Source organism: Sminthopsis crassicaudata, chromosome 2, assembly GCF_048593235.1.
Source record: "Sminthopsis crassicaudata isolate SCR6 chromosome 2, ASM4859323v1, whole genome shotgun sequence".
Lineage (NCBI taxonomy): Eukaryota > Metazoa > Chordata > Mammalia > Dasyuromorphia > Dasyuridae > Sminthopsis > Sminthopsis crassicaudata.
The window spans coordinates 137,930,965-137,953,655 of record NC_133618.1 but is presented as its reverse complement, the minus strand read 5'-3'; the positions used below and the strand labels follow the sequence as shown (position 1 = coordinate 137,953,655).

The 22,691-nt window shown below is 34.6% G+C and overlaps 1 protein-coding gene across 12 annotated transcripts in view; it reads left to right on the top strand.

Annotated features, from left to right (window-relative positions):
- The window catches only part of INTS10 (integrator complex subunit 10), a 67,592-nt gene that overhangs the window by 21,463 nt on the left and 23,438 nt on the right, over positions 1-22,691 (top strand). For all 12 annotated transcript variants that reach the window (XM_074287420.1, XM_074287416.1, XM_074287418.1 and 9 more), the window contains 6 exons: positions 3,411-3,493; positions 4,576-4,728; positions 6,127-6,235; positions 13,171-13,250; positions 15,051-15,213; positions 18,447-18,540. In XM_074287420.1, coding sequence (XP_074143521.1) covers positions 3,411-3,493; positions 4,576-4,728; positions 6,127-6,235; positions 13,171-13,250; positions 15,051-15,213; positions 18,447-18,540 — 682 coding nt within the window. The remainder of the gene's footprint in view (positions 1-3,410; positions 3,494-4,575; positions 4,729-6,126; positions 6,236-13,170; positions 13,251-15,050; positions 15,214-18,446; positions 18,541-22,691) is intronic.

Below are 22,691 nucleotides of genomic sequence, written 5' to 3'. Positions count from 1 at the left end.
GCCTTTCTCCTCCAATTCTTTTCCCTCTTTGCTATGGTCTTTTGTTCTTTCTTATTCTCTGATGCCTTTTCCAAGACATGTGGATGAATATACGATAGAATAAGCATTTAGCTTCATTCCCCTTTGCCCACACTTTTTCCTAAAAATAAGCATATCTGAAACTATAACTTAACATTTGGGGCAGAGGTTGCGGGGGAAGGGGCAGTACAGCTTATGAAAATACAACAGAGGGAAAAGGGCTTATACTGTGGTGAAAAGAAGAATAGCTAAACATTTATAAATTCCTTTACCATGGATTTCCTGACCATGATCATTTTTACTAAACTTTTTTAGAAGGAGAATAGTTTATTCTTTTACATCACAGTATAACCAATTCACTTACTGGCCACCCTCACACAACTCTTACGTGGAATCCTTACTAATTCTGAGTGGAATATTCTAAGACTCCAGCCAGCATTCCCCATTGTCCTGGCCATGCTGCTCTAATTGTTACCAGTTTATCAATGAATTTCTTAAAATATTGTGCCTAGAATCGACATGATACTGCAGGTTTAGCCTGACCAGGGAATGTGGGATTATCACTTTTTTTTTTTTTCCTTTGGTATTCCATTCTTTTCTCAATTCAGCCCAGAACTTCACTGATTTGTTTGTGTGTTTGTTTTGCTCTATCATGTTTGACTCTTAATGGATCTTAATGGAATTTGAAGTTCACCAAAATCTCTATATCTTTTTCAGATCAAATGTTATCTAGCCATGTTTCCCCCATGTTAGACTTTAAGAAGCTAATTTTTGGAACCAAAGTGTAGGACTGTAACATTTATCCCTCTTAAATTTCATCTTATTATATTTAGCCCAGAATTCTAGTTTATTGACATTTTTATGGAACTCATCATCAAAGACTTTTGTTTTCCTTTCCAATATTTAGCTCTTGTAAATTTGATTTGCCCTAATTCAAACTATTAAAAATGTTAACTATTATAGGATCACTGATACTTTTATATCTAGATTTATTCTGTGGTATAGGTATTTTAGCAATTATAGATTCCCACGTACTTTCCCATGTTCTAGCCTACATCTTTCCATCTTGTCCACAAGAATAGTATAAGAAACTTTTTGTTCAATGCTTTACTGAAATCTAGGTAAATTAGATTCCCATATTACAGAATTTTCCTGATAAAAATCCCCTGACATTTTTCAAAGGGAAATGGAAGTTAATCTGGCATGATTTGCTTTGTTGTTTCTTAATAATCTCTGCTTTCTTTTGTAGATATTTACTCTTTATTAATTTATTAACGTTCTAGAATTTTGCCAGGAATCAAAGTCATGGTCACAAGTTTAGAATTTCAAGACTTTGCCTTCTTCCATATTTCTGAAAATTAGGACATTTTATCTATTTCAGGCCTATGGTGTCTTTCCCATTTCAGGTACTGCTAATAGTATCTCAGCAAGCATGTCCTCAAATTCTTTCTATATCTTGGGCTTGGTCACTTGCTCTCTCTGAGGACTGTTAGGTGCTCTTATCACTTCTCTTAGGTTTCTTATCATTATTATCCATATTTGTTCTGACTATTCTATTCCAAAGATCCTTGGCAAAGATTAGATAAGTATAAAATAAAAGTTGTTGCTTATTGTCTTCTTCCCTCTGCCATCTCTCTCCAATCATTTTTTTCCCTTAAAATTTAGGGGGTTTTTTCTTGTTTTTTTGTGTTCCTTGCTAGACTCAACCCTTTATCACTCGTTATGTTACTTTTACAGCATGCTCCACTATAGAATATTCTCTATAGTATCATCTTTGTATTCATCCTCCATTAACTGCTCTTTGCAGTTTCTTTTTTTGGTTTTTTATCCAAACAGATTGAGGAGTTTCTAGTATACTGTTAGTAATTTTAGATAGCTTGCCTTTTTCTTCCTCATCAGAATTGATTCTCTATTTGTCTTAAGAATTTCATGCTTGAGAACTTCTCATAAGCCCTGAATTCACTTCACCTGTAAAACTTTTATTCATAGATCCTTTCTTTGGATGCTTTTACCACTTCCTCTAAAGGTCCAATCATTATTACTTCACCAACCAATTTTATTTTGGTGGTGAAAACTGAGTACCAAGGAGTATATCTGCTTGTTGTTTCATCTGCCACTTTTGAATAATGAAATTGTCATGCCCACTCTTCCAACCAGTATCATCCCCATCATTTTCCTGAATTTCCTCACAAAAATATGTCTTATTAATATGAAATGCTAATTCATTTACTTTCCTTATTTTTCTGCAAGAGAACCTTTGTAATTAATTAGTTAAAAAGATCCAAGTCTATGTGAACCTGAGCTCTTTAGATTATTTAATTACTAAACAAAATAAGTCTAATTGTTCTTCCTCTCTGACCTCACTACTAAAAGTAGAAAATTCTTTTTCCATGTTATTCTTTGATCATTTACTTCTTCCTTTAAGATTAAATCTAGCTTCTTTCCAATATGGTATATTCTAGAGCCATATTTGAGTTTTGAATTTTATTCTACCAAGTATCAGTTGGCACTTGTGAAGTGAAATTTACTTCATTGGGTTAGAATCTCTAACTCACCTCGGTTGTTTTCCATATTTTTTATCACCATCCCCATTGATAGGGGAAAGAGAGATGAAATCTTGGAATATTAGAACTGTGGGACATGTTTCAATAAGTATGATGTAATGAATAAAGTGTTGGATGTGGAGCTCTGAAATCTGGTTTAGGATCATGCTTCTGTTACTTTTATCAGTGTGTGATCATGAGCAAGGCTTCTAATCACTCTGAGCTTCAGCTTCTTCACCTTTAAAGGTTATTGTAAGGATCAACTGAGATAATGTAGATATTTTCCAAATTTTCAAGTGCTGTGTAAATGCCAACTATCATTAATATTTGTTATTATTGTCATCATCTTGATTGATGGGATTGATGTAAATGATCCAGGAACAGTTCACTCCTGCTACTATTTTTTAATTTTTAATCTTGGTGAAATGTTGCAAAAGTGACTAAAAAGGTTGCTTTTTGGTAGCTGAATAGCTACAAATATAACATTCAGAATGTAGCAAGAATGTAAACTCATCTTTTATAGACTCCATGAAAGCAACTTCAAAGGACAACTCCAAAGGCACACAGAATGGCAGATTATCCTATCAGGATGAATATATATTTTATCTTTCTTGAAGTTATTCATTTATTGTGTATTTGCATATACAAGTATATATCTTATACTGTTGCATATGGTGTTTTTTTGCATAGTGTTATTGGTACAATATAGAAGAATTAGGCTTTTGTAAGGTGTCAACCGTAATTTTACCTTATTGATTGTGAGCTCTTGCTTTACAAAAAACTTGCCTATATGTAACCTTCCTATACAATAAATCTTTTCAGTAAATTTGCCTTTTTTGTTTCATACAGAATTTACAAGAATATGTTTAGCATGGAAAACAGACACCTGGCTTTGGCTACGAATCTTTCTCACTGACATGATTATCTATCAGGTAAAATGAAACATACTAAATTCCATTTAGAAAAGATCTTGCTTCCATTTTATTTTAATAGTATTTAGGATTTTGCTTTTATTCTATTAAATGGTCTACATGTACTTTTAAACTTTGCTCATTTGTAATCTGGTCCATTGATTCAGAACTCTCAATTCATATTCACAGTAATATATAAATATATTTTGTTATATATAAATATAAAGAACAAAGTGTCCTAAACCTGTCACAAAAATCCTTGAATGGTTTTTTTGAAGTAAAAAAGAGAAACTTTCTGGACTTTTTTGTGTTGCGATACAGTCTTTGTGGCCTTAGATTTGAATCATCTAACCTTAAAGTAAAGAAAATAAATGATCAAAGAATAAGATGAAAATGTAATTTACAGAAGTGATTTGAGGGAGGAGGGATAAGTAGGCTTATTACATTTGTTAATTAAATAATTTGGAGTATTGAGGTTCACTTGCACTTGGGTCATTTTAGCTAATTAATTACAAAGGTTATATTGCTTGCAGAAAAGTAAGAAAAAATAAATGATAAATAAAATGATGAGAAACATCAGAAATGCAAAGGTGAATAGTAAGGGAATAACTTAATGGAAGAAATTCTTTTAATAATCTTATGATTTTTCTCTTTCTCTATATTAATCAGCTATAAAGAAGATGGGAATAGTAGTTGTACTTGCTCCAACTTTTACATTTGTATTTTTTAGCACAAACTTGATTTGGAGATTTGTGTTTGATTTCCGATCAGTGATTCTTTGAGGAGTTATACCTCTTAAAGGCTAGAGGTGGTAATTACAGTTTCCTAGAGGTTTTGTAGTTATATTAAACTGTAAGATTCATAGAGTCCTGAAGAGAAAATCTCTACACTTTTAGGTAAAATTCTAGAAATTCTGTATAGCTTTAAATAATACAGTTTTACTCTGTTGCAGAATTGCCTTGCTATTTACTGGAAGGTCAAAGCATTGCCAGTTCTTTACAATTACTAGACTATTTTTATCTGATTGATGATATAAACTTTTTACAAAATAAAGTTTTTGCCACCTTCTCTAAATGGTATTTCCACTTTTTATGGCTTTGAAGGGGCAGTATAAAAAGGCAATAGCTAGCTTACATCACTTAGCCGCTCTTCAGGGATCACATCCTCAACAACAGATTACTGGACAAGGAACACTGGAACATCAAAGGGCTCTCATCCAGTTAGCAACCTGTCACTTTGCTCTTGGGGAATACAGAGTAAGTACCATGTGTTTTGTGAACATACCCACAAATGCATTTAGCCATTTCAGGCATTTTTATGTTGTTAGATAATGTTACTTTTCTTGTTTAGTTCACTGTATCTTTACAAAGTTCTAGGCCTTTAGACCCAAAACATTGGAATCATCTTTGGCTATTGACCCTAGATAAGTCACTTAACCTGTGTTTGCCTTAATTTCCTCATCTGTAAAATGGGGACCTACCATGCAAAATTATTGTGAAAATCAAATGGGATAATCATTTTAAAGCATATGATTAGCTTGGTACCTGGCCCAAAGTAAGTGCTATATAAATTAGATATTGTTAAGTTAATAAAAACAACAGTGATGTAATTCAACTCAACTAAAACTTGAAGTTGAATTGAATTATTGGGGAGGGATTAATGTGTAGTGAAAATAGAATCAGATTTTGTTTCATGAGGTCTAGGTTGAGTCCTACCTTTGCCACTTAATAGGAAGGAAGAGGCCAGTGTTACTGGATCATTGAGTACATGTGTGGATGGGTTAGTGCAGGTAAGCTGTAAGAAGACTGGAAAGGCAGGACAGGGCCAGATATAAAGGACTTTGAATGACAAACAGGAGGTTTTTTATTTGATCTTTCTAGTGGTAGGGGACTGCTACACTTAAATTAGGAGAGCTGACATAGTCAAATCTGCACTTTAAAAAGATTAATTTGATATGTAAGTGAGAGGTAGACTGGAGTGAGGAGAGATGAGCCAAGGAGAGTAACCAGATACTTTTTGTATCTAAATTCTATCCTCCCTTCAAAAGGCTATTTCACATCTCATCCCTCCATGGAGTTTTGCTCTTCAATTTTGCTGAACTAGAGCACTTGTGATTTCTGCTGCACACTTTAGCTTATATTTTATATATCTTTTATAAATAAATGACCACCTCATTAAGTCATTGTGAGAAAATAGTTTTAAAATCTTATTTAATTGCTATAGAAATGTGAGTGGAGCTTTTTGATTCACATATCTTTGGATAACATGATCTTACCTATATAGCAAGCAATCAGTAAATATTTCTTGGTCTCTTGGTTTATATATTTTGATATTTTAGCATTATGACTCCAAAGAGTAGAGCTTATTTCTTTAAAGAGAAAAATTAAACTGATTTAATTTTTAATTTTAGTTTCCTCACAAACAATGTGAGAATCCCAGAAAGAGAATACACTATCCTGAGATGATGTCAAACCCTTCAGATAAAGATTTTTTTGGCCTGTGTTTCTTTTGATTTGTACACTGTTGGCATTCAATTTGAACAATTTTTTTTAAAGACAGCTTCAGATTAATCCATATATGCATCTGCTTACATGTGAACATGACATGTAAATATACACATATGTACTTTTTACATTTTGTTTTTTTTTATTTAGTTGACATGTGAAAAAATTCTGGATCTTATGTGCTACATGGTACTTCCTATCCAAGATGGAGGAAAACCTCATGAGGAACCCTCTAAAGTAAAACCCAAGTTTAGAAAAGGTAAGTTAGAATTAAGTTTGGATTTTATTTTTATTTTGGGTCTCAGGAGAATTAAGAACACTTTTTAGCAATGCTAGTAAAATAACATTATTAGTTCTGCAAGACTTGACAGTTTTATGCATTTAAATTGACTTGATTATTTTTCATAGCCTACAACCCATCTATGACTTACTAGATAAGTCAGGAAACTTACTAAAAGTATATGAAGGTTAAATATTTAACTAAGCCCAGGTTCTCAAAACTAGTATGTGTCAAAGGGAGGAGTTGAACCCAGGTTTTCTGGACTCTGTCATGCACATTTCTGATAAGAGAGAGGTAGTATTGCATGATGGATAAGGACTGTTCAACTAAAGATTTCGCTGTAGGCAGGTGCTGATCATGGTCAAATCACTTGACTTCTTGTGTGTTTGAGATAGCTATAGGGTTATAAATTGCAGCCATATCACCAGTCTGCACTGACAACTCCATTCTTGGAGGAAATTTGCTCATCAAAAGTTCCTCTACCAGTGAAACCATACATAACCTATCCAAAAAGGTACTTCTTAAAAGTTTGTGATCCCCTGAACACTGTAATTTAGCATTTGGAAGACTATTTTACACATGTAATATTTATGCCAGTGAGTTTCCTTTCTCTAATGCTTCCTAAATTGATGTGGCTATGAGTATTTCCCACCAAAGTCCAAGGGCCCTGATAACTAGGATTGTACTATATTATGCTTCCCTAGTGGCTACTATCATACCACTAATAGCTGAAATAATAATAGGTAGCAGTTATAGGTTTGCAAAGCCCTTTGTAAACATTATTTAATTTTATCTTCACAACAACCCTGGAGGAAAGTGCTATCATTGTTTTACTCATGAAAAAACTGAACCAAATAGTTGTGTGACTTTCCCAGAATTACTCAACTAGTATCTGATGCTAGATTTGAGTTCAGTTCTTCCTCACTGCATATCTAATACTTAATCTACCATGCCACTTAGACTCAAAAAATATCAGCTAAAAAATCTGTATGAGCAACAAGATGATGAACTAGACATTTTCTTCAATTCCCAAGTCATCTCAGACTTTTCTAGAAGAAACTTATCCACCAAAGGTAAAATAACTTTGTGTTCCCCATGATCTAGGACACTCAGAATGCAAAAGAAGATTAAAAAAAAAAAAAAAAAAAAAAACCAGCAATCTTAAAACCTAGCAACTGATGCTTACTTTCCCTGAGATTACTATTCTTTCCCTATCTCTCAGGCTACCAGCTCAAAGCTGTACTAACAAAACCAAGGACATAACAGAGATTTAGATGAAAACCCACTCTTGCCAGCACAGGGCAGGGCACTCTCCCTCCTTCCCTATGTTTCTCTTGTTGTAGAATCCCTAGCTCCAGGTTTTAAGCATTTACCCAGGCCTCTACAGCCAGTGTGGCTACAGCATTTTATGAGCAAAAGCCTGCGGAGGCAGGGGAACAACCTGAAAGCCCTAGGACTAGAAAGTCCAGAATAGAGGGAGTGGGGACAGGTCACCAGGATAGGACACCGGAGAGGGAGGAAGGGATACAATACCACACTCTGTCAGGTGTAAGGAAAGCTTACATCAAAGTGAGCCAGTTCTGACCACCCAAAAGGCACTTGGGGGCAAAGACTTTAGTTAGTGGGAACTGTAAATTACCTAGTGTAGAAGGAGATGAGACTGTTTGAGATCTAGCCCCCCAAGGAAACCACATTTGGGGGAGGGAACCAGGAAGTGAATGATTAGAAACATAAGGAGGAAGTGACTGAGGAAACTCAGAAGTACCAGAGATTTCAGGAGGAAAAAACTTAGACTTTGAACAGAGATAAGTCAACAAGAAATAGGGCCTTCAGATCTAGTAAACAAGTTCAGACATCTATGAATGAAGACTGCAAAAATAATGGAAAATAATTCAATACTTGATGAGACAGGGAACCTTACAGAATTGAGGAGAGCATGAAGCAACAAGATACTGTCTCTGACTGTTTAAAAGAAAAATGAGAATTTTGAAGACAGAAGTTTACCACCCACCCCTTCCAAAAAATGAGCGTAGTAGAAAAACTGCATCTGTAGTGGCAAACCTCACCAAAGAAATAAAAGAGAAAGCACTAGATTGTGAATTCAAATACACAAAAATAAAGGAGAATCTATAGGAAGAGAAGCAGAAAATAAGAACATTACAAGAAAATAGGTTCATTCTGCAAGCCAAATAGACTGATTGTAGGTCTTCCAGAGAATAGGATTGGGGGGAAAATCTTAACATAAACTCCTTTAAAGGTGTGAACTAAGCACATTACCTTGTCTCAAGTTCTGGCCCATAACATCTGCAAGAATCCTAACAATGATGAAGAAAATAATAGAAGGGAATTGCTCAGAACTTCTGAACATAGAAAATAGAATTCCATTTGAAAGACATCACATATTGTCTCCAGAAACGAACCCTAGGCTTTGACAGATGTCAAAATTCACAGAGGTTAAATTTAGTAGTTCAGAAACAAGTCATCAGGAAAAAGACCTTCAAATATAAAAGAAAGAATATTCAAATAATGCAAGATTATTACATACTCATTAGAAAAATGAGGGAATGAAATGATGTGTGTTCTGAATAGAAAGGAGCCCATGATGCAGCCATGAGTGACCTATCTTACAAATATGAATTTAGCCATACAGGACAAAGAAAGATTGTTCAATAATAAAGAAGAGTTGGAAAAATTTTTAGAAAAAGTTGTTTCTCAACTACCTCAAATCATATAAATTAAGGAGGAGTGAAAAAATGAAACAAACAAGTACAGCAACAGGATGACAGCAAAAAGATTGATAAGATTTCTTCGTAAATGTACACAAGGAGACAAGATTAAAGGTAGAAATCTGGTAGAAATAGCAGTGAAGATGTGGACAGGGTTTATTATGGACAGAACCTATTGACATCCTACATACAGGGGAAATCTTTTATTTTTATAGAACTATATTTCATCATAAGGGAAGAGCAGACCAGGGAATAAGAGAAGTGAATGATGTGCCAGGACCAATTTAGGGGATAGCAGTAAGGAAAAAGGGAACTCTTTGTTTTCAGGGAGGGGAAAAAGCTTACAAAGAACTGAATGAAAAGAAGGAAAAAAATTGCAAGGTGGTAAAAGAGGGAAATCTTACTTTGGAGAAGGGAGGGGATTCCATTTAAAAATGCTTCTATGAGTAGAGTGAGATGGTCAATCATTCATGAACTATTGGTGTAGTTGTGAACCAATCTAACTATTCTGGAAGGCAATTTGAAACTATGCTAAAAGGACATAAAACTCTATATCTTTTGGTCTAATAATACTCCAAATAAGTTTTCTTCCCAAAAAGGTCATTAAAAAAAAAAAGAAAGAAAGAAAAAAGGACCTACACATACAAAAATATTTGTAGCAGCTCTTTTTGTGTTGGCAAAAACTTGGAAAATGAAGGGATATCCATCAGTTGAGGAATGGCTGAACAAGTTGTATGATATGAATATAATGAAATATTATTGTTCTGTAAGAAATAATGAACAGGCAGATTTCAGAAAAACCTGGAAACTTTTACATGATACAAAGTGAAACAAGCAGAACCAGAATATTATATGCTGTTAACAGCAGTATTGTGCGATATTCAACTGTGCTTTATGTTCACTTTAGCTCTTCTTATCAACACAGTGATGCAAGACAATTCAAAAGGCTCATGGTGTAAATGCTGTTCACATCCAGAAAAAGAACTGATGGAGTCTAATAGCAGATCAAAACATGCTGATTTTACTTTCCTTAATTTTTTTCAGTTTTTTCCTTTTGCAAACTGTAATGGTTTTACAATTTTTTTCTTTTACAACAAAACTAATATGAAATAGATTTTACATGATTGCACATATAACCTATATTGCATTGCTTACCATCTTAGGGATTTTACTTTTTTTTTTTTTCTTTTTCTTCTGTTTCTTTTTTCTTTTCATGGTTTTTCCCTTTTATTCTGATTTTTCTCTCCCAACATGATTCATAGGATGGGAGTAAGAAAATTTGGGAACTCAACATTTTGTAAACAATAAATGTTAGAAATTTTAAAAATAAAATAACTATTTTAAGAAAGAGAGAGAGGGCTAGTGAAGGAAATGAATATTGAATAATGGATCAGATCTAAAGAATTTCGTGTTTGAAAAATCAATTTGTCCTGTTAATGGGAAGAGTTGGATCCTCTGAAGGAACTAGCCACCTGGATGAGTGGGAGAAAATGGACAAAGGGAGTAGATTTCCAGGCAAATGTAGAAAAAAAGGGTCAATACAAAGAATTGGAAAATGAGTAGATGCCCATCAATTGGGGAATGACTAAATAAGTCATTATGCCAATATATTATAGTATATGAACGTAATGGAATGTTATTCTATAAAAAATCATGAAGAAGCTGATTTTAGAAAGGCTTGGGGAGATTTACATGAACTGATGCTGAGCAAAACAAGCAGAACCAAGAATGCATTGTACACAGTAATATCAAGAATGGGCAATGATCAACTATGAAAGACTTGGTTCTTCTCAAAAGTTCAGTGATCCAAGGCAATCCTAATAAACTTTGGATAGAAAATACCATTTGCCATCCAGAGAGAGAAGTTTGGAGACCAAATGTAAATCAGCACATGCTGTGTTTACATTTTTTTCTTTTTCTTCTGTTTCTTTTTTCTTTTCATGGTTTTTCCCTTTTATTCTCTCTCAACATGATTCATAAAGAAATGTTTGTGTTAAAAAAAATTAATATACACATATAACCAGAAAAAAAAGAAAATGAAGATTATCAGGGCAAACACTTCATATTTATTATTCCACACTTTTGTTCTCTATAACAAAGAAAAAGAATTTGCAAAACTACCCAAATAAATATCTGGCAACACATACACCATTTAAAAAAAGAAAAGAAAAGAAGAAAGGGCCAATATAAGAAGGTATATCAAATGGGGAGAATACAATCTACCATGGGTCAGCATTCTTTCTGATACCTACAATGATTGACATTGTTCTAAGAATGAGTCACAATGGAAAAGTGAAATCCATGGAATAAGTCCTACCAGCAGTGACAGAAAGTACCTAGAGGGGAGAACATAGAATGGATATTTTAGACATTTTGATTGTATGAGAGAGATCAGATAATTATATTGGCCATGAATCAAAATAAACAGAAAGAAAAGATGGGTGATGAAGAGAGTGAGAGAAATCCTTTATTGAACAGGGGTGCAAAAAGTGAAATTTTAAAATCTAAGAAACAGAACGAGCTAAAGGGGAAGAGTGGAAGGAGAAATCTACTGAAACATAAAAAAGGAGGTAAAGAGAAATATATAAACATAAAATCAGAAGAGGAAAGAGAACTAGTAAAACCCTAAAAGAAAAAGGACATCACAAGAAAAAGGGGATCAGTAGTCAGGAGAAACGAGGCACTGAAAATGTGGCCACATTAAAAGATTAAAGTAACTGAAGGAACATAATAGTGTGTTTACTTCAGAAAAAGGAACCTGAACTAAAAAGCTCCTGCATAGACAGATTAATGTAGCTAGGATAAGAAGTGAAGTAGTCAAGTAGGAAAATAATCTTTGTATCACATTTCTCTACTGAGCATTTGATATATAAGAAATATTAACAATTAATAGATATCTGTATATGATTAATTCCCCAGTAGATATGTGATGAAAGGATATGAATAAACACTTCTCAAAAATTGCAAAGTATTCTGAACCACAAGAGTGTGCCAGATCACTGATAATAAGAGAAATGCAAATCAAAATGTCGCTGAACTTTTACCTTATACTCTGCAAATTGGCAAAAATGGCAATAGTCAATGTTGGAAGAATTGTGGAAAATAATATATTGCTGGTACAACTATGAAATAGCACAAGTATTTTGGAAAAGCAGTTTAGAATTATGCAAATAAAGTAAATAAAATGTCTATATCCTTTGAAGCTACAGATTTCATTACTGGGTTTAAATCCATATATTTCAAAATATTTACAGCAATAGTTTTTATGGTAGCTAAGTACTGGAAACAAAGTGGATGCCCATCATTTGGGGAATAGCTAAACAAATTGTGATACAAGAAAGTAATGGAATATGTTTCTGTGCTGTAAGAAATGATGTGTGTGATGCATCCAGATAAGCTTGGAAAGATTTATGGGAACTGATGCAGAATGAAGTAAGCAGAACCAGCAATTACAACATAAATGGAACACCCAAAATTCAAAAGTAAATGTGACAAAATTATTCAGATCAAGTGGAACTCAAATGAAAAGATGTGAAAGAACATCCCCAACTTTACTCCTGCACGGAAGTGAAAAGTCCATAAATGTAGCACATTATGCATGTTTTCAGACTTTTCAATATAGTGATCAATTGTGCTTTTTTTCCCCTCTCTAAAAATTATTTTTTTGTCTTATGACACGGCTTTCTGAGAGGAAATGGGACAAGAATACATACATGAGATAAAAGCCCTACCAAAAAAAAAAAAAGCCTATATTCCAAAAATACTTGAAATGTTATTTAAATTGAGACATACTGATAGTTGAAAAACATAGTCTTCTCTTAGGCTAACTTTTTTTTATTGCTGCTTCATCCTTTCTACTTTGGCATGCTATGTAGCTAGCCTATTAATAATTCCAGCAAAAATCAGGATTGGGGAGCAAAGGAAATAAAACTATTTCTTGCTACTTGTAAAAAATATATATATTTTTTTTTAATTTAAATCTATGCCTCTATTAAAAGGCTTAGGTGGGAACAAAGGCTTTTGAATTGTTCCTGGAGTTCAATTTCAGTCTCCTGTTGCCATAAATAGTTATGAGCTCTATGTCCTTGACATTGTGACTTCTCTCATCTTTTTGACTAAAAATATCTTAAATATTTGAATAGGTAAAGTTGCATTTGTTTAAGCTAACAAATGTATTTTTTCTTTAAGGATCAGATTTGAAACTTCTGCCCTGTACTAATAAGGCTATTATGCCTTATTGTCTTCATTTAATGTTAGCCTGTTTTAAGGTAAGCCTAAAGATCTTCACTGGGATTTCTACTCAATTCTAAATACTTTGTAATTTTTTTATTTTTTTATTACTTTTTTTAAATCAGTAGAGCAAATACATTCTAAAATGTTTAATTACATGAGTATTTTATTCAGTATGTACAAAGAAGAATCTTTGTATAAGGAGGAAGTAATTTTCTTTCAAAGAAATTAGACTAATCCTCCCCCCCCCTCAGGCTGGGGTTAAGTGACTTGCCCAGGGTCACACAGCTAGGAAGTATTAAGTGTCTGAGACCACATTTGAACTCGGGTCCTCCTGAATTCGGGGCTGATGCTCTATCCATTGCGCCACCTAGCTGCCCCAGACTAATATTTTTTAATGAAGTTTATTTTGTTTTCAGGTTTACATTAGCTCCCTTCCATCTTCCACTTGAAAAAACAAGCCCTGTTACAAATATGTATAGTAAAGCAAAACAAATCCCCACAATGACCATATCCAAAAAAGTCTTAATCTTTACATGTTACTTTTAATCTACCTGTTAAAATATTGAAATTTAGAAATGTGGTATGTTTTTTGCATCATAATTTGCTTGGGAGGCATGAGGGACCTTCCCAATGTTATTTGCTTAGATTCCAGAATGCAACATCTGTTAAAAACCATAGGGGTCATCTATCAGAACAAATCTAGCAGGGGTAGTGTGTAACAAGGCCAGAATTTCTTACTTGCTCAATAGCAGTTTAATGGTAAAGCTGACTCTTAGAGCAAAGGCTCTATTCCAGAGTTTTCATGGGCTTCAAGTAGTGATGGGAATTACCAGGTTAACATTAATTTAATTTTCCTGTCAGATGAAGTGATGATTATAAAAGATAATATCATGTGTGATAACTGCTTCTTCTTTATAGGGGAAGGGCCTGCCACTATTCTTAGGCTATGAAAGGACTGCCTTGATGTAGGGTTAAGTTTTATTTTTGTTCCTTTCTCATTTTGAGCTAATCACTTTACTTCTTGAGACCACATTTTCCTCATCTTGGTGAGAAGGGCTCTGGACAGGACATCATTAAGCCCCTTTCGGCTCAAAAATTCAGGTTTTAATTTCATGTTTCTTTAGAGAGAGAAAAAAAAATCTATTCCCATTAGATTGTGAGCTTCTTGAAGCTAGGGATTGTCTTGCCCCCAACCTTACCACAGAGCCTGGAACTTAATAAATGTTTATTGATTCTTAGATTGGCTTCTTAGCCAAAAGTTCCTACATGGTTTCTAAATGTTATTTCTAGAGTAAAGGTCGATTTTCGTTTAGAAAAGCATGTATGAACTATCATTATTGAGTTATGGCCTGGTACTACACTTGCATTCATATGGATTAACTAGAGATGAAGCAACACATCATGTTTTGTTTTGTTTTCCTAAGATGAAGTAAACTGATTATTTGTGAGATTAGTAAGATTATGCCATTCGTTCTAGAATAAATTGTTTTTGATGGATTTTGTGGGGTTTTCTTCCTTTTACAATCTTATGGAAATTTGGTATAACAAAACAAAGCCTCTGCTTTCTTATTAAATGGGAAACTCTCTAGAGAGATTTTCTATAGGAATGGAAAGTTAGTGTTGTAGTCTCAAAGAACAACATATAAGAAGTGAATTCTGTTCAATTCATATGGTAGGTGGGAGTACACTGCTTGTTCCCAAATACTTTTTAGGTATGTTTATCATAAAATTTATACACAGTGTGGAAGGAGGATACATTTAGATGGTTTTTTTCTTAAGGTGATTTTTCATTTTCTTTTTTTCTTTTCTTGTTTGATTAAATCCTTGTCTTACAGTTAAGAGCTTTCACAGATAACAGGGATGATATGGCATTGGGCCATGTAATCGTGTTGCTTCAACAAGAATGGCCACGTGGAGAGAACCTGTTTTTGAAAGCTGTCAATAAAATTTGTCAGCAAGGCAACTTTCAGTATGAGAATTTTTTCAACTATGTTACAAGTATCCTTTTTTCATATTAAGCCAATTTTCAGATCTCTTTTTCAAGAATGACTTTTGCATTGTGTATTTTATTCAGCACTGAGTTTTTAAAATTGTTTTCTACCTCATATTTTTATCAATCTCTTTTGGAAAACCATCACTAAAGAAGAGTAGAAAAATAGGATAGAGATTTTTAAAAGACTTTAAAGATTGTCTTATTTTCAACTTTTATTAAGCTGCTTTAGAGCAAACTCAAATAGAAACTGATCCCTGCAGGCCACATATTAATGAACATAAAGCATTTCTCAGTTATATTTTAATCTGGTTCAGGCATCATTGGGAGTTTTCTAGTTTAAAACTTCTCTAGAACTGGATTTCTTAAACTTTTTCCATGCACAACTCCTTTTCACCTAAGAAATTTCTGTGACCCCAAGTATATAGACATATAAAATAGGTATACACATCTAACATTTACTTGATAATAAATCATAATTTTGCTACAGTATGAGAAACTGGGCTCTACAGTATAGTCAGTCAATGCTAAGGAAGATACATAGATAAATAAAAACATAGTTCTTGCTTACATGAAGCATAGAGTCCAATATAGAAAGTGACACATTAATGTGACTGTAGTACAAAACAGAATGTGATCATTGCATAAGAGAGGTGTGAGATGGTCAAGAAAGAAAAAATTATGGACATCAGGAAAGGCTATATTATGTGGAAAAGGTAGCAGATAAGCTGGGTTTTGAAGGAACTTAACAAGTACAGATAAAAAGGAAAGCATTAAAGGCTTAAAGAACAGCATGCATAAAAGCAGGAAAGTATGGGATATGAAAGAAGGAGTAAAAGATGTCAGAGCAGTGAGCCAAAGGTCATCTTTTAATAAGAAGCATCAGTGTTCTTCATTTACAGTGGAATGTGTGGTCTGTGAGTGCTAGTCAGCCCAAGCACTTCACAGTGGCTGCTTCTAGTCAAGGGGTGGCCCTCTTCTTTTCTAGCCACAATATGGCAATTTTGTCATTTGCCAGGATTTTGGCTCCCCTTGGAATATAATTAAGTGTTTTGCCCTATGATATCCATTTCTGACATGGAGTACCCATCTCCTAAAAGATGCTGTCAAACTCCTCATCATTCCTTTCTTTAACAGCTAATGTATTTTTTTGCATATTGTTACTCATGAGCTTTTAAAAATTGAAGTTAATTCATTCAAACAGCAAACATTTACTAAGTTTCTGTGTACTAGGCATTGGGCTAAACATACTTTCTCTAAAGCTACCAGTAATCTCTGTCTTTTTTTTTTTCCCCTGAGGCTGGGGTTAAGTGACTTGCCCAGGGTCACACAACTAGGAAGTGTTAAGTGTCTGAGACCAGATTTGAACTTGGGTCCTCCTGAATTCAAGGCTGGGGCTCTATCCACTGCACCACCTAGCTGCTCCACCAGTAATCTCTTAATTGTCAAATGTGATGGATGGTCTTTCCTCGCTTGATCTATCCACTTGTAGCATTTAATGCTATTAAGCACCTTCCTGGCTACTGTCTCCTCTGTTTTTTGTGATACTCTTTTTTTGTGATACTGTTCTCTCCCAGTTCTCTTACCTGTTTGAAGATTACTTTTCTGTCACCTTTGCTGGCACAAAATCCAGATCACACAACTTCCCAAAGCAGCTTCCCAAATGAAGGTTGCTTTCCCAAGTTTTGCCCAGACCCTCTTTTCCCTCTTGTAACTTCATCTATTCCTATTGGCTTAATCATCATTTGTATGAAAATGATTCATATCCAGCCCCAATTTCTCCATTGAGCTTGAATTTCACATTATCAGCTCCCTATCAGACATTTCAAAACAGGGGTTCTAGACACATGTCAAACTAAAAATGCACAAAACAACTCATTAGCTTCTCCCTTGGCTTTTGCTTATTCCTAACTTCCCACCTTCTTTACGGTCTCCCAAATTCAACATTATCCCCAACTCCTTTTTCCTCGTGAATTCAAACAGCTGCCAAATTTTGCCGTTTTTAAGTCTATCAGCTCTCTCAAATCAGACCCATTCCTTCCATTTACATTCCTGCCTAGTCTTAATCATTAATTGGGTGTTGGCCACAGTTAAACTGAGACCTTTTAAAGACCTTAGCTTAAAAAGTCCAAGATCAGCAATCTCCAGCCTTCCTGATGTATGTATGGCCACTGGACTCAGGTGGCTCTAGAGGGGAAAGTGAGGCAGGTTACCTTACACGGCCCTCCCTCACTGAATTTCAATTCACTGGCATGTTATAGCATCACCTCCCATATGTTGTGGTTCTTTTTAAGAACAAAGGACAAACAACATCCTGTCTTTAATATTATTGCAATATTCTATTAACTGTTCTCTCTGCTTCTCAAGTCTCCCTATTCCAGTTCATTCAATACACTGCTGCCAAAGTTATTTTTTTTAAAACATAGATCTAACCTTGGGACTTCCCTGCTCAACTTCTCTGTTTAACTCTCAAAACTCTATGGAATCTGACCCCAAATTCTAGGATCAAGTAAAAGAATTTTTTTTGAAATAGGGGAGACCTATCTTTCTAAGTGATAGGAAAATAGCCCACTGATAAAAAGAGGATGATTAAAAAAAAAAAAAAAGAATAATTGATGGGACAACCTTCCAGAGGGGAGTAAAAGAGATGGACTTGGTAAAAAGTATTACATTCAGTTTTTAATTTTTACAATAAATAGAAATAATTTTTCTCTTTCTTTTTCCAACCATACAAAATGGAGAAAGAACCTTGTAATAATAACATGAGTAGTTAGGCAAAATAAATTTCTTCATTGGCTCTATCTTAAAAAAAAAAAAAAAAAAAAAAGTATGTTTAATCCTGCACCCTGAATCTATGAAGAGAGGGGTAACATGAAAACCTCTACTTCAGAGACTGATATAAAAGATAAGAGAATGAGGGGTGATAAATAATTTTTTAATAGGACTTGAGGGGAGAAGGTACATGTAACAGCCTCTCCTCAGTACTATGGGAAGCAAATTCTTCTCTTTAAGATAGTTTAGGAGAACAGAGAAGATTAGTCTATTGCTGAAAACATGGGGTAGCTAGACTGTTTAATTATTACATATATAAAAGGTGATTATTCCAGTGCTCCTTGGTTTTGACCTTGTCATTTCTAGCTCAAAGGAGTAATATTTCTTCATTCATTAGAATACTTAACTAATTTATTATTGCTAGTATCATATTAAAGTTTTGTGGTAAACCCTGAACTTAAGCCTACAGATATAGACATGCTGGAGGAATTTGCTTATTTGAGAACCCAGGAAGGTGGAAAAATCCATTTGGAATTACTGCCCAATCAAGGAATGCTAATCAAGTAAGTGACATTACTGCCATTTTAAGATTTAACTATTTCTTGCTATAAGATTTTGTGTAACAAATAACTGCTTTTTTAGTCATTTGCTTGAAATTTTGTGTGTATTTGTGGGATTTGTGGGAAATATGTTTATAATAATGTATTTCTAACATCTTTTAAAAAGATAAAAGTCCAGGCCTGAGCCTTAGCTTCTATGAACAGAATTAGGTTTGGGAAACATTTTGAAAGCTGAAGCTTTCACAGTGACTTTCTCTAATTTCTAATATGACATTCACTATTTTAATGGTGCTATTTCTGTCATTTTTCAGAGGTGTTTCACTACACAAAGGTCTCATTTGTGGTTTCTTTTATTTTTCCTTTCTTAAATGCAGACTTGACAGAATTATAGGCTTTGGAGTTAGCAGGGTTCTTAAGAGTCATTTAGTCTCTTCCTCTTGTTTTTCAAATGGCCCTTGAGAAAAAAAGACTTGTTCAGTGCCAAAGACAGGTAATAAATAGATGGGCTGGGACTGGATGTGAGAGCTTTGACTCTTCTTGCCACCAGCACCATTCACACTCTTCAATTCCTTTTTGGCCATTGAAGCATTACAGTTTTTTAAAATAGGAAAAATCTTTGTTCCTCTTTGCTGGAGGCAAAAAACTCCCCCAAACTAGCAACTGTGTCATATATACAAATGGCTCTTGAATTGCAAGTTTTGCTTAGTCAGTAGGAATTTATTAAATTCCTACTATGTGCTAGACACTGTGTTAAATAAGTGCTCCTAACTCTAATGTAGCACAAAATAAATAGTTAAGCCTGATACCTCCTGGAGAAGCTCCAATCTTACTTGAAATTTATTCTTTTCAATAAGTAGATTTTTATTTTTTTATTTTTCTGAGGCTGGGGTTAAGTGACTTGCCCAGGGTCACAGCTAGGAAGTGTTAAGTATCTGAGACCCGATTTGAACTCCGGTCCTCCTGAATTCAGGGCTGGTGCTTTATCCACTACGCCACCTAGCTGTCCCCTAAATAGATGTTTATTGATGAGAAAAAGACACAGCAGTAAGTGTGATTCTTCCCCCTGCCCCCTTACCACAACCAAGTCAGCAACCCTTGAGATTATTGAATAACTCACAGAACTTCCTCTGCTGCTTAGCACTAATTCTAGTTTGAATAGTTTGCACTCTTGAGTTTTTGTTTTTGCTGTTCCCAAAGGTCAGTATTATGGTCACTTCAAGAAAACAAGTCCTTAGTTAAAAGAGATGGAAAAGGATTAAATCATTGGCTTTGGTCAAGATTCTTTCCTCTCCGCTATGGAACTGATGGGTTCTCAGTTAACAGAAAGACAATACTTTCCCCCTCTTTCTCTCTTTACCTTCAGACCTCCTATTCTCTGGATTTTTATTATTAATTTCTCAGGGATTTAGAATGGAAAAGGAATGTTGTCTCTGGCCAGTAAGTTCACTGAGTTAATTTGGAAGATGGCATACTATCTAGCAGCAGCTGTGCTTCCCTTCCCTTCCCCACACTTATAAAGGACCATAGGAAAGAAGTAAAGTTTTGCAAAGAAAGATACTGAAGATACAAAGAATTAGTAAGAATTAAATGAGGCATATTTGTTTTCCCTGTGCTTTTTTAAAGATTGTAAAATAGGCATTGCAATTGCTTTTTGACTTTGATTCTCTCAGTGACAAGAGAACCTTTCTCAATGAAAAATGATCATAAATAAAAACTATTGTTTTGATTTTGGAGATAAGAGATCACCGGTGTGGTTTTTCAACTATTTGCTTTAACCTTGTGAAGTCATGAAGCGCTTATTAAGCGTCTTCCATCTGCCAGGTATTGTGCTAAATATTAGGGATACAAAAAGAGCCAAAGGACAGTCCCTGTTCCTAGGGACTTCACAGTCCAACTGTTGGGGGAAACACCATGTACACAGTGGTGCACAAACAAGAGGGAAACAAGATAATTTAGACACTCTCAGAGCGAAAGCACTAATATTAAAGGGCATTATCAGGAAAGGTTTCCTATGCAAAATAGAATTTGAGCTGGGAACCAAAGGAATCTAAGAATTTCAGGAGGCAGAGCTAAGAAGAAGCCATTCCAGGGATGCTTCGAGAGATGCAGCATCTCATGCGAGGAATATCCAAAATATTTCCCCACCAAATAATTTATTCAAGCAAAACCAAAAGTCACAGAGGAAATGTCCTAAAATGCAGACAAGCCCCAGACGGGTGAGGTGTCTGGGGGAGAAGGGAGAGTCAAGGTTAGCCCCAGAGAGCATAGATCCACAGGGGTGCCTGAGAATAAATTAAGGATTTTTGCTCCTAGCTTATATTTGCATGGCCTTTGAAGATCTGTAAAGTGTTTGTTCCATTTGCACCTTTATTCCTCACCAAAAACCTGTGAGGGACATGCTGGTTTTACCTCCATTTTAAAGATTGGGAAAGTGAGACTCAAAAGGTATAAGATGCTTGCTTGTGATCACATAGCTAATACGTGTAGAAGTGGGATTCAAATTCAGAAATTTACTGATGCTAAATCCATTATCCTTTCCAGGACACCAGCCTTCATTTTAAGAGCAACTGACACCATTTCCTATATGCTGGGCCTTATTTTCAACTCTTGAAAACAAATAAACAGCAAGTTATATCTGAGTGGGAGGCAGGATGGGGTTGGACTCTCCCAATACTTCTGGGACCTTTACTTAATAGCTTGGCATGATGAACTTTGCCTAATATACTTTGTGGAGGTCTTATAGTCATTCTAAAATCTCTATCTAATCTAAACTGTAATAGCAGGGAGAACAGATGCAACAGTAAGAAAGCCAGAAAAATGCCTGAATAAAAATACATTGACTTCCTTTGATTTATAAAATTATTTCAAAAAGCTGTTCCAGACATAGAGGAAAGCTATTTATATTATTTTGCACCCTTTGTAGTTGTTGAAAACATGGCCATAATTTTAAAGTGCAGAACTAATTGAGATTTTGTAAATAAAAGAACAGAGAATTTGATAATAAAAATCTGCAGTCAACTTGTAACCTATCTTTAAGCTTGGTTCTTTCTATAGAAGTAGAAATATGAGCATCTTCTGCAGAAAACGCCCAGTTTGCTCAGGTAGTTTAAAGTAAATGAGGAAAAACTTCAATCTTAAAAATAGGTAAAAGGTAATTGCAAAAATATCCAGGCCACAAATGAATTGGACCCATTGTATAGTTGCCTTTTTTCCATTACTTTCAGAAGCTATAAGGTAGTCGATATATATGGTATACTATTTGTGGAAGCTTTATACTGTTAACAGCTTTGGACATTTTATTCATTCTTCCCTTGGCTGTAGGATTGTCAAAAGTTGTTTCAGATGTGGTACATCCAAAAAGGATGAAAGGTGAAAGATTTTTTTTTTTTTTTTTTTTTTTTAGAACAGGGATTTTTAATTTTGGAGATTAGGGGACCCTTTTTGGCCATCTAGTGAAGCCTCTGAACCCCTTCTTAGAATAATGTTTATTATCTGTGTTCATAAGTGAAGGAAATGTTCCATTTCAGTTACAGGTTAGTGAAAATAGAGTTGTGATTTTTTTTTTCCATCTGAATTCATGGTTGGATCCCTTGAAGGTCTATGGATTCCAAGTTAAGAGTCTGTGGCTTAAAGGTTTTCTTCTTATATATATTTAAGAGAGAAGTTTATATATGTCTGCCATACTTTTTATAGTTGGATCAAGCTAGAATGAAATAAGCCAGTATTGGTATGTTTATGCTTTGCTTTCAGTGGAATACTGTGTGTGCCATGTAATCACTCAGCACTGAATTATCTTCTAATCAAACCTTGACATAATTGCATTAGAAAGAGTTTGTCAGGGTATACATCTGGATTTTGTGAGAAAAAGAATGGGTGGGATTTAAAAATTAACTTTTTTACTGTGTAGTTCCTTTTCCACTGCAAATTCATCATGCTCAATTTCCTCACTGCTCTCTTTGGACACTATGCCGATCTTGAGACTCAGTTCAAATCAAATTCTACTAAGTAAAACCTGGACAATGTTCCATCAATGGGCATCATGAAAGTGGACGGTGGCTTTGCTCCCTACCCTTTTAGCACATAGCTGGACTAAGGTGGTTGTTTCAGGTTTTAAAAAAAAAAAAAAAAAAAAAAAAAGCACTCATATGGTCTCC